Source organism: Pelophylax lessonae (assembly GCF_965119305.1).
Source record: "Pelophylax lessonae genome assembly, chromosome: 10".
Classification (NCBI taxonomy): Eukaryota; Metazoa; Chordata; class Amphibia; order Anura; family Ranidae; genus Pelophylax; species Pelophylax lessonae.
This window is the reverse complement of record NC_138777.1, coordinates 204,352,844-204,367,560: the sequence shown is the minus strand read 5'-3', so window position 1 is coordinate 204,367,560 and position 14,717 is coordinate 204,352,844. Positions and strand designations below refer to the sequence as shown.

Here is a 14,717-nt window from a genome sequence, read left to right as displayed (position 1 = left end):
TGCGTGTGTACGAGGCTTTAGTGTTCGCCGGCAGAGATGTCTATGTAGAGCGAACCATCACATCTAAGGGAAGGTTTTCACTGCCAGTAGTCTTTCCTCAATGCCGCTCCGCCCGTATGCGCTCTAAAGAGCGTATTGCAAGAAAACCGACAACAGGAGCCATAATGACAATCTAAATAAACATCCCGAAAAACGTCCACACTAGTCCTTATAAAATTTCCACAACGCTATACATGTCATGTTTTCTTTCTGTGTCTTCCATCACCATGGCATTTAATTGTCCTTGTTGAATGGTAATTATTCCAGGTAATTATTTTCTTTGTGTAATGATCTCCAGGAATGTTTTTCCCATCACCCAATGCATGGAGTGTTCTAGAGCTGATACAAGGGGTGTGTGGGCTTACCTGGTTTTCCTGGAGAAAATCTCTTCAGGGGATATGTGAAAATTGGCAGTCAGGTCCTTGGACTCGTGTATTTCACCATTCTCGAAGACTGGCAATTCATTACAATTTTCTTGTACAATTTTTTTTCATTTAGATTTACCAAAACCATTTAATATGAGGTCAAACGCTCTCAAATTGTAGGCAGTTAGGCATGCGCTTGCACTACATAGTTGGTACACAGGTACGTTTGTTTTTTTTTTTTCAGGCCAGCGGTCTGTATGAAAGAAAACCTGAGCTTGCCCCCCAAGGAGATCTCTGTATTAACTATTCAATGTTAGTGCAGCAATCTCCCCGCTGTGCTATTGTGTTGTGACAGTGGGACTCCCCAGCCTGAACACACCGGGCAGAGCTTGCAGCCATTGGCTGAGAGTGCTGAATGGATGCCGATCAGCTGCTTGGTTTTCCAGCATGCTTGTTCCACAGAAGCTGATCTCATGTCAAGGACCTGTACACATGGGCTGAATGTCAGCCTGTTTCTACTGTACCGGCTGATTTCTGCAAATATTTAGCCTATGTACACAGGGCTTAAAAGAAATTTGAATAGGCAAATGGTATACTTTATAGCCGGCTTCAGCACGGGATTCCTTGAAAGCTGAACCCCAGGCAAGCAACTAAATGACACAGAGAAAATACATATATGAGAGCTGCCAGAGGAGTTTTTTCTGTCCATCAAGCCCTGAGACTTATGCCCCGTACACACCTGCAGATCGTCGGCCGAACGATCGGCCGTCTTTTGTCCCCGGGCTGTCGTGTCTGTTGAAAAGTGCAAAAGACTGCACAAGAATTTTGTCCGCCGACTACAGCCGACTGCAGAAGTGATGTCATGTGATGGTTAACTTTCCCTGTGTTTTTTCTTTTCTGAGCATGCCCAGTCTTGCAAATCTGCTGTCTGTCGGCCGAATTCTGTACTGACTGGCGAACAATCGGCCGCTCTGGTGTCGGCATACAAAAATTTTAATGCTTGCACGACAGATTATTTTCGGCCGAAAGTGCGCTGTCGGAAGCATCATACTAACAAGCCGAAAATCGGCCGATCGGTCGTCGGCCGAATCTTTTCGGCCGACAATCTGCACGTGTGTACGGGGCATTACACAGCTCTGCCACACTTCACGTCACTGTCTGGCAGGGCGGGAGATCTGTTTTTTTTTTTTCTTCTCTCTCTTCTGCTGCAGTTAGTGAAATCTAGTTTTAAAATTGCTGGCTTATAGGTTTGGTCCATAGCCGACGGTCGGCTGTCTTGTAATGGCAACCGATGCGGCTGAGAAGCTGCTCTGTTTTCATTACAAGGAGCGGTAGGGGGAACCCCCCCCCCCCCCCCCCCCCCGCTGCCTTCTGGGGCTCGTCCGCGTCTCCCGTCCCACTCTGATTGGGTCTCCATGCAAAAACCCGGAAGTGATGTCATGACATCACTTCCAGGTACTGGCGCCAGATTTAAAAAAAATGACAGCATTTCAAACAGTCAATCTTGGGCCTTTTGAATGCAGAGGAGGGGTTTGGGGTCTTTTAGACCCCCAGATCCCTCCACAAGAGTACCTGTTAAAGCGATAGTATACTGGGGAAAAAAAAAAAAAACCCTGCAAGACAAAGGCATAATGAGCTAGTATGCATCGCATACTAGCTCATTATGGAAAACTTACCTTAAGCCCCGACACGGACCCCCGGACACCGCTGTGGGAGCTTACATGATCCCTCTGCGTCTTTTCCGGGTTCGGTGGCTCCGGCGATGTGAGTGGCTGGAGCCGCGAGACATCACTTCCGCGCATGCGCGCGGGGGATTAACTTTCCGGCATTTTCTGGCAAGGAACTCTGAAGGTCCACCGGACCTTCAGAGCGCATGTGCCGCTAGCGTCAGCAGATGCATGCAGTGCAAATATCTCCTAAACCGTGCAGGTTTAGGAGATATTAATTGTATCTACAGGTAAGCCTTATTATAGGCTTACCTGTAGGTAAAGTAAAAAAAAATCGGTATACTACCGCATTAAGTAAAAAATATTTTTTTTTTTTTTTAAATGTACGAAAATATCAGCCGATACGCGATGACCAAAGTATCGGTATCGGCAATGAAAAACTAATATCGGTCGAGCGCGCGTGTGTATGTGTATATGTGTGTGTGTGTGTGTGTGTGTGTGTATATATATATATATATGTATATATTATTTTTTTTGGTTGAACTAAATGGACTTGTGTCTTTTTTCAGCCAGACTAACTGTTTAATGTAAGTAGGGTCATCAATGTTTTGGGGTGCTGACCATGTGAACAACACACATCTGTTGCTAGCTTACAGGGGGACTCCAGTCATTAAAATCATAATTGAATTTTAAAGCCCATCTCCGAGCACAATTTCTGCTCACTAAAAACAGCAGTAATGTATTTTTTTTTTTCTTTTTAAACAGCTGCTCTGGAACTTTAAACTAAACCTGACAAAAGACATTAAGTTCGAGTCTGTGGCGAAGGAGATCTGCAAGTCCACCCTGTCTGTGGTGAGTGTCCATTTTAGAATGCCTTTCCTGAGATGTGGATGGGGGCATTGTGTCCGAGGGGTTTCCGAGGTTGTGAAGGGACAGACAGGTTACCACGCTTTTTGTCTTCACAGCTGAGAGAATGTGCAGAAGAGACACCTGGAAAGGGTTATGTGGTTTCCTGTCTGGTGGATCACCGCGCAAACATCACAGAGTATCAGTGCCACCAATATATCACTAAGATGACCGCCATTATCTATAGTGACTTTCGGCTGATCTGCGGCTTCATGGAGGATTGCAGGGCCGAGATCAACGATCTGAAATGCGGCAGCATTCGCCCCGGAGATAAGGTGAGGGTGGACACTATCCCCTGCAGACATGTTAATTAGAATCAGTGTAACTATTATCATGTCTTGTAGATCAGTGGTCCTCAACCCTGGCCTACAGGGCCCACTAACAGGCCAGGTTTGCAAGATAACTGAAATACATCCCAGGTGATATCATTTGCTGCTCAGTGATTGCAGTACTCTAGTCTGCATCTCCCCAAGGTAATACTTAAAATCTGGCCTGTTAGTGGGCCCTGAGGACCAGAGTTGAGGACCACTGTTGTAGATGACAATGTAGTATTAAACTGTTTGAATCCATCTTAAAAAAGTGAATAACCTCTTCATGAAGAAGGTGGAGCAAATCCTAAAGTTTAGCAACTGTGTTCGTAAAACTGTACATATCATCGCAACTACTTGATGTATCCAGGTGAATTATACCACATATTTTCCAGGATAAATGTGGCTTTCATTTGGTGTGAAATAGTATTTTTATTTTTCTTAAAGGAAAACTGGCACAGAATAGTAACGAATGGTTATGGTCTTGCAATATATTTAATTTTTTTTTCTGTCATCTTATAATGGATCACTAAGGAAGAGATTTAAATGTTTTGGTTCTTCACATATAATAAAAATCTATAGGAGTATGAACCAGTATTACATTGCTGTACTTTAGTTACTATTTACCTGTCTTATTTCTTGCTATTACCATGGCATACCACCAGAAACAACCCTAAACAGATTCTCCTACACCCAAAGATGGCAGCGATACTGTGTGTGTATATGTATGTATGTATGTATGTATGTGTGTGTGTGTGTGTGTGTGTATATATATATATATATATACACATATACATAGACACAGTGGTGATCGAAAGTTGGGGCACCCCAGGTAAAAATTTGTATTAATGTGCATAAAGAAGCCAAGGAAAGATGGAAAAATCTCAAAGGCACCAAATTACAGATTAGACATTCTTATAATATATCAACAAAAGTTAGATTTTATTTCCATCGTTGGCACTTTCAAAATTACAGAAAACAAAAAAATGGTGTCTGCAAAAGCTTGGCCACCCTGCAGAATTTATAGCATGCACTGCCCCCTTTGCAAGGCTGAGACCTGCCAGTGTCATGGATTGTTCTCAATCATCATCTGGGAAGACCAGGTGATGTCAATCTCAAAGGTTTTAAATGCCCAGACTCATCTGACCTTGCCCCAACAATCGGCACCATGGGATCTTCTAAGCAGTTGTCTAGAAAACTGAAAATAGTTGACGCTCACAAAGCTGGAGAAGGCTATAAGAAGATAGCAAAGTGTTTTCAGATGTCAATATTCTCTGTTCGGGATGTAATTAAGAAATGGCAGTCATCAGGAACAGTGGAAGTTAAAGCAAGATCTGGAAGACCAAGAAAAATATCAGACAGAACAACTTGCAGGATTGTGAGAAAAACTATTCAAAACCCACGTTTGACTGCACGATCCCTCCAGAAAGATCTGGTAGACACTGGAATTGTGGTACACTATTCCACTATAAAGAGATACTTGTACAAATATGGTAACTTGATGCCATCTGTGAAAAAGCTGAAGTTAAAGAGAGGATGGCTTCTACAAATGGATAATGATCCTAAACACCCCTCGAAATCCACGGGGGATTACATCAAGAGGCGTAAACTGAAGGTTTTGCCATGGCCTTCACAATCGCCTGACCTCAACATAATTGAAAATCTGAGATACCTCAAACAAGAATTGAAAGACTCTTGGCTGGCTACAAAAAGCGTTTACAAGCTGTGATACTTGCCAAAGGGGGCAGTACAATATATTAACTCTACAGGGTGCCCAAACTTTTGCAGATGCCATTTTTTTTTTTCTGTTATTTTGAAAGTGTAAATGATGGAAATCTAACTTTTGTTGACATATTATAAGAATGTCTAATCTGTAATTTGATGCCTTTTGGAGATTTTTCCTTCTTTCCGTGGCTTCTTTATGCACATTAATACAATTCTTTTACCTGGGGTGCCCAAACTTTCGATCACCACTGTATGTGTGTATATGTATGTTTTGTGTGTTTGTACCCCTAGTACGACCCAGAAACAATGCTGCACATTTTGCTTATTGTCAATTTTTTCTCTTCCCTAAAACACACTGACACTAAATTTTTATGAAATGACCTTTGACCCTAACCTTAACTGTATCCCTAACCCTGACCTATATAAAACTCAAATCACACTTTGCACGTTTTTATTCTTGCTCGAGGAAAAAAAAATGTATTATACACAGACTAATAAAAATAAGCCGCAGTTTTTATTCCAGAATTTTGCAGGGAAGAATAATGCCTCTAATATTACAATATGTAGGCACGTATTCGCACATGGTGTTTGAGTGTAAATGCTTTCTACTGGCCAGAATAATTTATTGTGGTAATTGAAATACATTTGTCTGTAAATTGTCCTCTTCAAATACTCCTGTAAATGCCTGTGTACTTGGTTACACACACAGGCTAAAGGGTGCTTTTACAGGCTGAAAAAAAAATGCTGAATACCTATATCAGTGGCTTTTCTAAGCCCTGTGTGCATGAGGTCATAATGTAACCTGTATGGATATGATGTAATCTGTAAAGTATCCTGTGTGTATACATTTCTATCTATTTTTCAATTCAGGGAGAGAAAAAAAAACACGGGTGGGCTGTACAGTGACTGATCACTGTGATAGCCAATCAGAGGCTATCGCAGCAATCGGGTGCTTGGGCTGGAGCCAGTCCATTCGGTTCCCAATTGTTAATGAGACCCAAACTGTCTGTGGCCGCTCAATCTCTGTGCTACGAGTGCACACTCAGCACAAACATAATATTGCATATGTGCGGCCCCACCGATAAAGACTTGCTTCTGTGAGGCTGCATATATGCGAACTCTTGTTGCAAAGTAGTTAAAGACCGGAGATAAAGGTGTGAAGTCCAACAAGCATTATTACGGTTATAAGACACTCAAGTACTTTCAAAAGAATGCTAGACTGGCTGCCGAAGAGCGTTCTCCCCATATGCAATTTTCCTATTTATCTTAGTTCATGAACACCAAGGAAAAACATATACACCATGCAAAAAATGTACACAGTGCAGAAAATGCCAGATTTTCAGCCTAGTAGGTTTGGTTATGACCCCCTGATGTTTCTAGCTACTGGGAGGGACACATCTTTAGTTGGAAGTTTGCAGTCCCTTGAGCCTGACCTCAGGGAATTATGGGTCACCAAGGTCTCATTATAGCACTAAGTACATTGTTTTGTAGTGCCTTCTCACCTGTTGTGTCCTTGTAGTAATACATTACCTGTCTCTGCTCAGGACCCTCATTCCCAGGGCGAGGTGGTGGCCTGCCTGGAGAAGGCCATGGTAAAGGAGGCAGAGGAGACCGATGCTCAGTCACGAGTTTCTGACAAATGCAAACAGTCAATCTTGCGTGTGGCTGAGCTGTCATCTGATGACTTCCACCTAGACCGCCACCTCTACTTCGCCTGCCGTGATGACCGCGAGCGATTCTGTGAGACAGTAAGTGGTGTGGCCTTGTGTACCTTTTTTTTAGTTTGACATACCCCAGCCTTTATGTCCTGTGTGTCGGTTTAAAATCAGTGTCCAGAACAGTTTTGCACTTTCCTCACTTCTTTTCATTCTGTGTGCAGGTCCAGGCAGGAGAAGGCAGAGTCTACAAGTGTCTCTTCAACCATAAGTTTGAGGAATCCATGAGCGAGCGTGTAAGTCCAGCAGGCAATAAGTCATTCCCATTTTTCACTTATAGTATGTGTGTGTGTGTGTATGTATATGTGTATGTGTATATATATATATATATATATATATATATATATATATATATATATATATATATATATATATATATATATATATATATATATATATATATAACATCTCACAAAAGTGAATGCACCCCTCACAATTTGTAAATATTTTATTATATCTTTTCATGTGACAAAACTGAAGAAACGTTGCTGCAATGTTAAGTAGTGAGTGTACAGCTTGTATAACAGTGTAAATGTGCAGTCCCCTCAAAATAACTCAACACACAATTAATGTCTAAACCACTGACAACAGAAGTGAATACACCAAATTGGGACCAATTAGCCATTTACCCTCCTTGGTGTCATGTGACTCATTAGTGTGACATGGTCTCCGGTGTGAATGGGAAGCAGGTGTGTTAAATCTGGTGTTCTCTCTCTCTCATACTGGTCACTGGAAGTTCAACATGGCACCTCATGGTAAAGACCTCTCTGAGAATTTGAAAGAAAAAATTGTTGAAGATTGCTAAGACCCTGAAACTGAGCTTCAGCACGGTGGCCAAAACCATACATGACCTCAGAACAGGCCTCGCCATGGTCGAAAAAAGAAGTTGAGTGCACATGCTCGGCGTCATAGCCAGAGGTTGTCTTTGGGAAATAGATGTATGAGTGCTGCCAGCATTGCTGCAGAGATTGAGGGGTGGGGGGGTCAGCCTGTCAGTGCTCAGATCATATGTTGCAAACTGCATCAAATTGGTCTGCATGGCTGTCATCCTAGAAAGAAGCCTCTTCTAAAGATGATTCACAAGAAGGCCCGCAAACAGTTTGCTGAAGACAAGCAAACTAAGGACATAGATTACTGGAACCGTGTCCTGTGGTCTGATGAGACCAAGATAAACTTATTTGGTTCAGATGGTGTCAAGCATGTGTGACAGCAACCAGGTGAGGAGTACAAAGACAAGTGTGTCTTGCCTACAGTCAAGCATGGTGGTGGGAGTGTCTGAGGCTGGATGAGTGCTGTCGGCACTGGGGAGCTACAGTTCATTGAGGGAACCATAAATGCCAACATGCACTGAGACATCCTGAAGCAGAGCATGATCCCTTCTCTTTGGAGACTGGGCCACAGGGCAGTATTCCAACAGAACGAGAACGACCCCAAACACACCTCCAAGACGACCACTGCCTTGCTAAAGAAGCTGAGGGTAAAGGTGATGGACTGGCCAAGCATGTCTCCAGGCCTAAACCCTACTGAGCATCTGTGGGGCATCCTCAAACCGGAGGTGGAGGAGCGCAAGGTCTCTAACATCCACCAGCTCCGTGATGTCATCATGGAGGAGTGGAAGAGGACTCCAGTGGTAACCTGTGAAGCTCTGGTGAACTCCACGCCCAAGAGGGTTAGGGCAGTGCTGGAAAATAATGGTGGCCACACAAAATATTGACACTTTGGGCCCAAATTGGACATTTTCACTTAGGGGTGTACTCACCTTTGTTCTCAATCTGGACATTTTCACTTAGGGGTGTACTCACTTTTGTTGCCAGCGGTTTAGACATTGACTCTGTTTAGTTATTTTAATGGGGACAGCAAATTTACACTGTTATTCAAGCTGTACACTCACTACTTTACATTGTAGCAAAGTGTCACTTCAGTGTTGTCATATGAAAAGATATATATATATATATATATTTAAAAAAATTTGAGGGGTGTATTCACTTTTGTGAGGTACTATGTATGTATGTGTATATAATTATATAATATATATATATATTTCTCTATCGCTCATTGACAGACGTAGTCCTCGGTGATACAGCACCTTCGGGTTATGTTGCCTCCACAGGAGCAGGACTAGACAGGAAATTAAAATGCTCTGGCCACACCCTAGGGGCAGTCCCAGAGGGTATATCCTCTCTCTCTCTCTGCCTCAGCAAATCAGTTATTTTCTGTCTAGTTAGGAGTAAGGACCTAGATACCTTGCTGGGATCTTCGGTCCTGGCAAGATTTTTTTCTTAAAAAGATTTTTTAGACAGCTTTTTTCTCCAGTGTTCCTGTGAGATCTTCAAGCAAGAAAGCTGAACTGGGCGACGGGCTGGATGTTGAGATCCGGTGGTCACCCCAGTTCAGCCTACGAGCGCGTGCAGGCCATAGCTCCGCGCTGGGTCGGCCGCGACAAAGTCCCATTAAGGGACTGACCCCGCGAGTTAAACGTCTCGCTGAAACGCCAAAGACCATGAGTCACGGCGTCCGTATTGGTCGACAGCCCTCCCGCCCCGGTGGAGAGGGGTACTGTCAGGAGTTGGTGCCCGCCTGGTTCCGGTATGGTGAGTAGTATGTTCCCCCTTTTCCCCCTGACGGGTCTTGTGGTGAACGCGGGCCCCTCTCTGTATGGTAAGATAGAGTCCCCCTCTATCCTATAACATGGCACAGATCCCCCTACTTTGAGTGTGATTTTATGTGCAAAAAGCCAGGAGGCTTGGTTTGGGAGCTAACAATCTAATTGTATACATGTTTAAATGATTGTAATCAGTGGCAGTCTGGGAATCTTACTTTGATAAGAATAAGGTACCTACCAGTCAGAAGCCACGGACATGTAGACTGCCTTCCTAGTCAAATCTCCAGCTATAGCAGGCCTTCCGAATGGCCATGAGGTCCGCCAGGGCCGGTAGCGCCAACCACGCCAAAAATACCCATGCAGAGATAGTGTTGTGTGCCCTGCAGCACACCGCTATTCGGTACAGGCCGCCGCCATTTTTTTTGCTGGATTGCACGAGCCGCCATTTTGGCGTAGCCTCGTGTCTCCAGCATGGGGGCGGCCATGTTTGAGGTGATCCAAACACCTCGTGGAGCTAGGGGAGGCGCCGGAAGGCGTGCAGAGGGGCGGAGCCGCCTCCTTTCTTCCTGGGCAGCCAGCCAAAAGACTTCCTGTTTGTCAAGACAGCGCTGTAACCTGTTGCAGTTAAACTCTGAGCATCAAGTGGTGAGCCTGGGGGTCTATCTATCTCTCTCTCTCTCTCGATCGATAGGGATCCCTAGCAGGTAACACTAAGGGGCTTTTGTGGCGCTGGGGGTCTGTGAAAAAAAAAAAAAAGTTTTTTATTTTTGAATTATATTATCCGGGAAGTTACTGGAATAATCATGGACCCTGCCACACAAATTCCCCCACCTGTTTCCCTCGAGGGGGCCACGGGACCCGCCGGTGCACAGAGTGTAGAGGCATTTACAGCAATTTTGGAGTCTATGGTGGCTCGGGTGGAGGCGGCCTGTCAGGGACGAGGGTCAAGGAAGCGACCCCCGCCTACCCCTATATTATCTGACACCTCTGACTCAGATTCAGAGATGGTCACTGCAGTTGCAGGTCCCTCTGCAAGGGCTGTTACCTCAGGTAAAGCTCCCTCAGACAGTGAGGAGGACGTTTCTTCTCCCGCTATAATTCAGGAAGAAGCATTGGTGGACGCACTAGTCGTGGCAGTGCAGGAAACCTTAAAACTTGAGGTTTTACCGGCAGAAGCAACTGATACAGAGATTCCTTTTGGTACTAACAAGCCCATCAAAACGGTGAAGGTTTTTTCTGTACCCAAATGTTTTGGTAATAAGATTAAAGGAGAATGGGAGCATTCTAAACGTACCTTTACTATTTCCAAGCGTATTGCTAGACGCTATCCGTTTGAGGAATCCATCATTAAGAAATGGACGGTACCACCAGTGGTGGATCCACCTATTTCCAGGCTGAATAAAGCCACGGTTATCCCAGTGGAGGACACTTCGTCCTTTAAGGATCCGGTGGATCGAAAGATGGAAGCAGAGTCCCGCACCATCTTCTCTCTGATAGGGTCAGCATTTAGACCAGTAATTGTTATTGGTCTAGTTTCCCAGACACTTACGGAATGGGCGAGATTGGTACGCCAAGACCTTAGGGGAAAAGATATTCCCCAGGAAACATCTGATTTGATGGAACAGATTATACAAGGGCTACAGTTTATCTGTGACGCAGCCTTGGACACTACTCCCCTATTAGGGCATGCATCTATGTCAGCGGTAATCCTCAGACGTGTGCTGTGGTTAAAATGCTGGTCAGCTGACCTAGGTTCCAAAAAGACCTTGACGAATCTCCCCTTTCAGGGGAATCGTCTATTTGGGGCCACCCTAAATGAAATCATTAAGGATGCCACTGGGGGCAAGAGCACTTTTTTGCCACAGGCTGCTAAAGCTAAGGGACCTCGCAACAAGCGAGGACCTTTCTTTACCGCCCATAAAGGGTTCGCGCGCCCGGCTGGAACAAGCGGGAAAGGCAAGACTCCTCCAGGAGGGTTCAAGAAAGGCTGGTCGGACAAACAGAGGACCAACTCAGCCAAACCCGAAGCAAAGGAGTACACAGCCTGAAGGTGCGCCCCCACCCGGTTTGAGGGTGGGGGGACGTTTTCACCGGTATTCAGGACATTAGATCGAGCATCAACTACTACTACCGGTGCAATTCTTCCCTTCCAACATTTGAGTACTACAGGGAGCGGTAGTCACCGTTCCCTGAATAGATCTTTTCCTTTACCTTTTCCTAAGATTAGTCTCAATTCCCCACAGGAATCTGATCTGGTTGACCAGACAGGCCAAGAAGCCTCTAGCCGGGTGACTTCGGTCCCTGAGGTTCAACCAGAAAAGATCACCCTTCCTGATAGCAATCAGGTATCTGATAAATGTGTGGGAACAGAAAACGACCAGACTTTCTCGGATGGTCGGGGCCAGATAGCTCTAGGGACGCCTGGTTCAGATCCAGTCAGCACCAGTGGTCCTAGAAATTCTAGGCTGGCCGACTTGGACATGCTAGTCGTAGACGTTCCGTGGGAACTTCGTCTCAGGGAGTGTCTGTGGTCTCAAGGACCAATTTACCATCGTGCTTTACAGTCGCTGGTTTTAATGGCCTGGCCATTGAGACCCAAGTACTGAAGGACAGAGGTTTGTCAGCTTCAGTCATTCCTACCCTTATTAAAGCAAGGAAAGCGACTTCCAGCAAGGTCTATTATCACACATGGAAGACTTATATTGCGTGGTGCGAATCTTTAGGATTTCCTCCACGTACCTATTCGGTGACTCGAATATTGGCTTTTTTGCAACAAGGGGTTGAGCAGAAGCTAGCCTTGAGCACCATCAAGGGTCAAGTTTCAGCATTAGCAATCTTCTTTCAGAAGCCTTTAGCTACCAAGTCCTTGGTGCGGAATTTCATCCAGGGGGTGCGGCCCCTGGCTCCACCAGTCCGCGCGCCCTTACCGCCTTGGGATCTTAATTTAGTTTTGTCGGTTCTACAGAAACCTCCCTTTGAAAACATCAGGGAGATTCCCTTGTTTACTTTATCCCAGAAGGTGGCCTTCTTGGTGGCTATCACTTCTGCTCGCAGGGTGTCGGAACTGGCTGCATTATCATGCCAGTCCCCATACCTAGTGATTCATAGGGATAAGGTAGTACTTCATCCTAAGCCATCCTTTCTTCCTAAGGTGGTTTCAGATTTTCATCTGAATGAAGATATTGTACTACCTTCCTTGTGTCCTCAGCCCAAGCATCATCGGGAACATGCGTTGCATTCCTTGGATGTGGTTCGGGCAATCAGAGTATACCTGAAAGCTACGGAATCATTCCGTAAGACTGATTCACTTTTTGTGATCACGGATGGCCCCAGAAAGGGTTTGCCTGCATCTGCCGCGACCATTGCCAAATGGATTAGACAGACGGTGGTACAGGCTTATTCTATTAAGGGTCAGAGTCCTCCGTTCCCTGTTAGGGCGCACTCCACTCGAGCGCTCAGTACTTCCTGGGCCTTTCGCCATCAGGCGTCAGTGGTCCAGGTATGTAAGGCGGCCACCTGGTCGTCGGTACATACCTTTACAAAATTCTATAAAATTGATGTGACGGCATCGGCGGATGCCTCATTTGGCCGCAAGGTTTTGCAGGCCGCAATTTGAGGAGACCAGTGGTCTACCTCGAGAGTTTTTTTCTGTTTGAAAAATTTCTTTTTTGTTGAGTCTCATCATTAAGGATGAGCATTGTAAACTTCTAGTTGGCACCGGTTGGGCCTTCTAGATTGGGATTTGATTTCCATTTTCCCACCCCTCATTTGTGATACTGCTCTGGGACGTCCCGAAGGTGGTGTATCACCGAGGACTACGTCTGTCAATGAGCGATAGAGAAAAATGGATTTTTGTAAAATCTTACCGTAAAATCCTTTTCTCTTAGCTCATTGACAGACGTAGTCCCCGCCCCTCTGTTTTGGAGTTGGGTTGGGTTAAAATCTCTAAAGACTGCTTTTTGACATAACTGATTTGCTGAGGCAGAGAGAGAGAGGATATACCCTCTGGGACTGCCCCTAGGGTGTGGCCAGAGCATTTTAATTTCCTGTCTAGTCCTGCTCCTGTGGACGCAACATAACCCGAAGGTGCTGTATCACCGAGGACTACGTCTGTCAATGAGCTAAGAGAAAAGGATTTTACGGTAAGATTTTACAAAAATCCATTTATATATATATATATATTATAGTGTGTGTGTGTGTGTGTGTGTGTGTGTGTGTGTGTGTGTGTGTGTGTGTGTGTCTCTCATTTTCACATTCATCACTGGCCATCCTAGAAGAGAGGCGGGATTCTAAAAAGACAATCATACTCACGTATGTAGATGCAGGAACTGTGTGCGATCACGCTGATCCATCAGTTCTCGGGTCCACTCTGTGCTGAGAGGCTGAGTCTGCTGCCGGTCAGGCATCTGGGTAGATCCCGACATTGGCAGGATCCCTGCAGCCGGCTCTGTGATGTCAACTGACAGCGGCCCTTAGCCCAATTTCGGCTGAATCTGGGTCACAGAAGTGCAGAACTAAGTGCTTTAGCCATTCTTTACCTTTTAAACATGGACTTGAAACGGAAAGCAGAACACTCCCGCTTTGCTTCTAAAATTATTCTCCTTTCATTTCCTGACTACTTTGCTGTACAATTTTGACCATTTACAAGAATCCTCTTCCTCTTGTGCATCAGAACTCTATTCTGTCTTGTTGAAAATGGTGTATTAAAGAAGGAAGAAGTGGAGGAGCCATGTGGTCACATGGTCTAAATTGCACAGAAAATACTAGTGGAAATCCAAAACACCAAAAACTTGTATTTGACATTGAGTATTTTCTGAGAGCTACCATTGTGGATGTCGCATACCTTCGGGGTGTTATTCCTGCCCTTAAAAGGATAGACACTAAACACAAAAAAACAGGCATTACTCCTCTCCTGTTGGCAAGTTGGCCACGTTTTCCCTTGGTGTCATGCAGTAAGACATTTTTACAAGCAGGAAAGGAAAGCGAGGGACAACTGAGATAGATAAAACCGTGAGAACACCTTTTGAAAGCTCTTTACTGAGTACATGCTTGTCTACCTTGGTTTGCTGCAGTACTTTTATTTTTAATCAAGCGTGAATTTTCCCTCCCTCTTCATAGTGCCGAGATGCTCTTACCACTCGTCAGAAGTTGATTGCTCAGGACTACAAGGTTAGTTATTCTTTGGCGAAGTCCTGCAAGGCTGACCTGAAGAAATATCGCTGCAATGTGGAGAATCACCCTCGCTCCCGGGAAGCACGTCTTTCATACCTCCTTCTGTGTCTGGAATCTGCGGTGCACAGAGGTGGGTGGTAGAGAGGGTTGCTATGGGGGACTGACACATTAGGCAGTTGTAAATGTATGCTTCATTTCTTGGATTTGCATGCATCATG

At 44.9% G+C, this 14,717-nt stretch overlaps 1 protein-coding gene across 2 annotated transcripts in view; it reads left to right on the top strand.

Annotated features, from left to right (window-relative positions):
- Positions 1–14,717, top strand: part of GLG1 (golgi glycoprotein 1) — a 76,293-nt gene that overhangs the window by 40,893 nt on the left and 20,683 nt on the right. For both annotated transcript variants that reach the window (XM_082270149.1, XM_082270150.1), the window contains exons 3-7: positions 2,837–2,923; positions 3,037–3,252; positions 6,555–6,758; positions 6,890–6,961; positions 14,446–14,629. In XM_082270149.1, the coding sequence (XP_082126275.1) occupies positions 2,837–2,923; positions 3,037–3,252; positions 6,555–6,758; positions 6,890–6,961; positions 14,446–14,629 (763 nt within the window). The remainder of the gene's footprint in view (positions 1–2,836; positions 2,924–3,036; positions 3,253–6,554; positions 6,759–6,889; positions 6,962–14,445; positions 14,630–14,717) is intronic.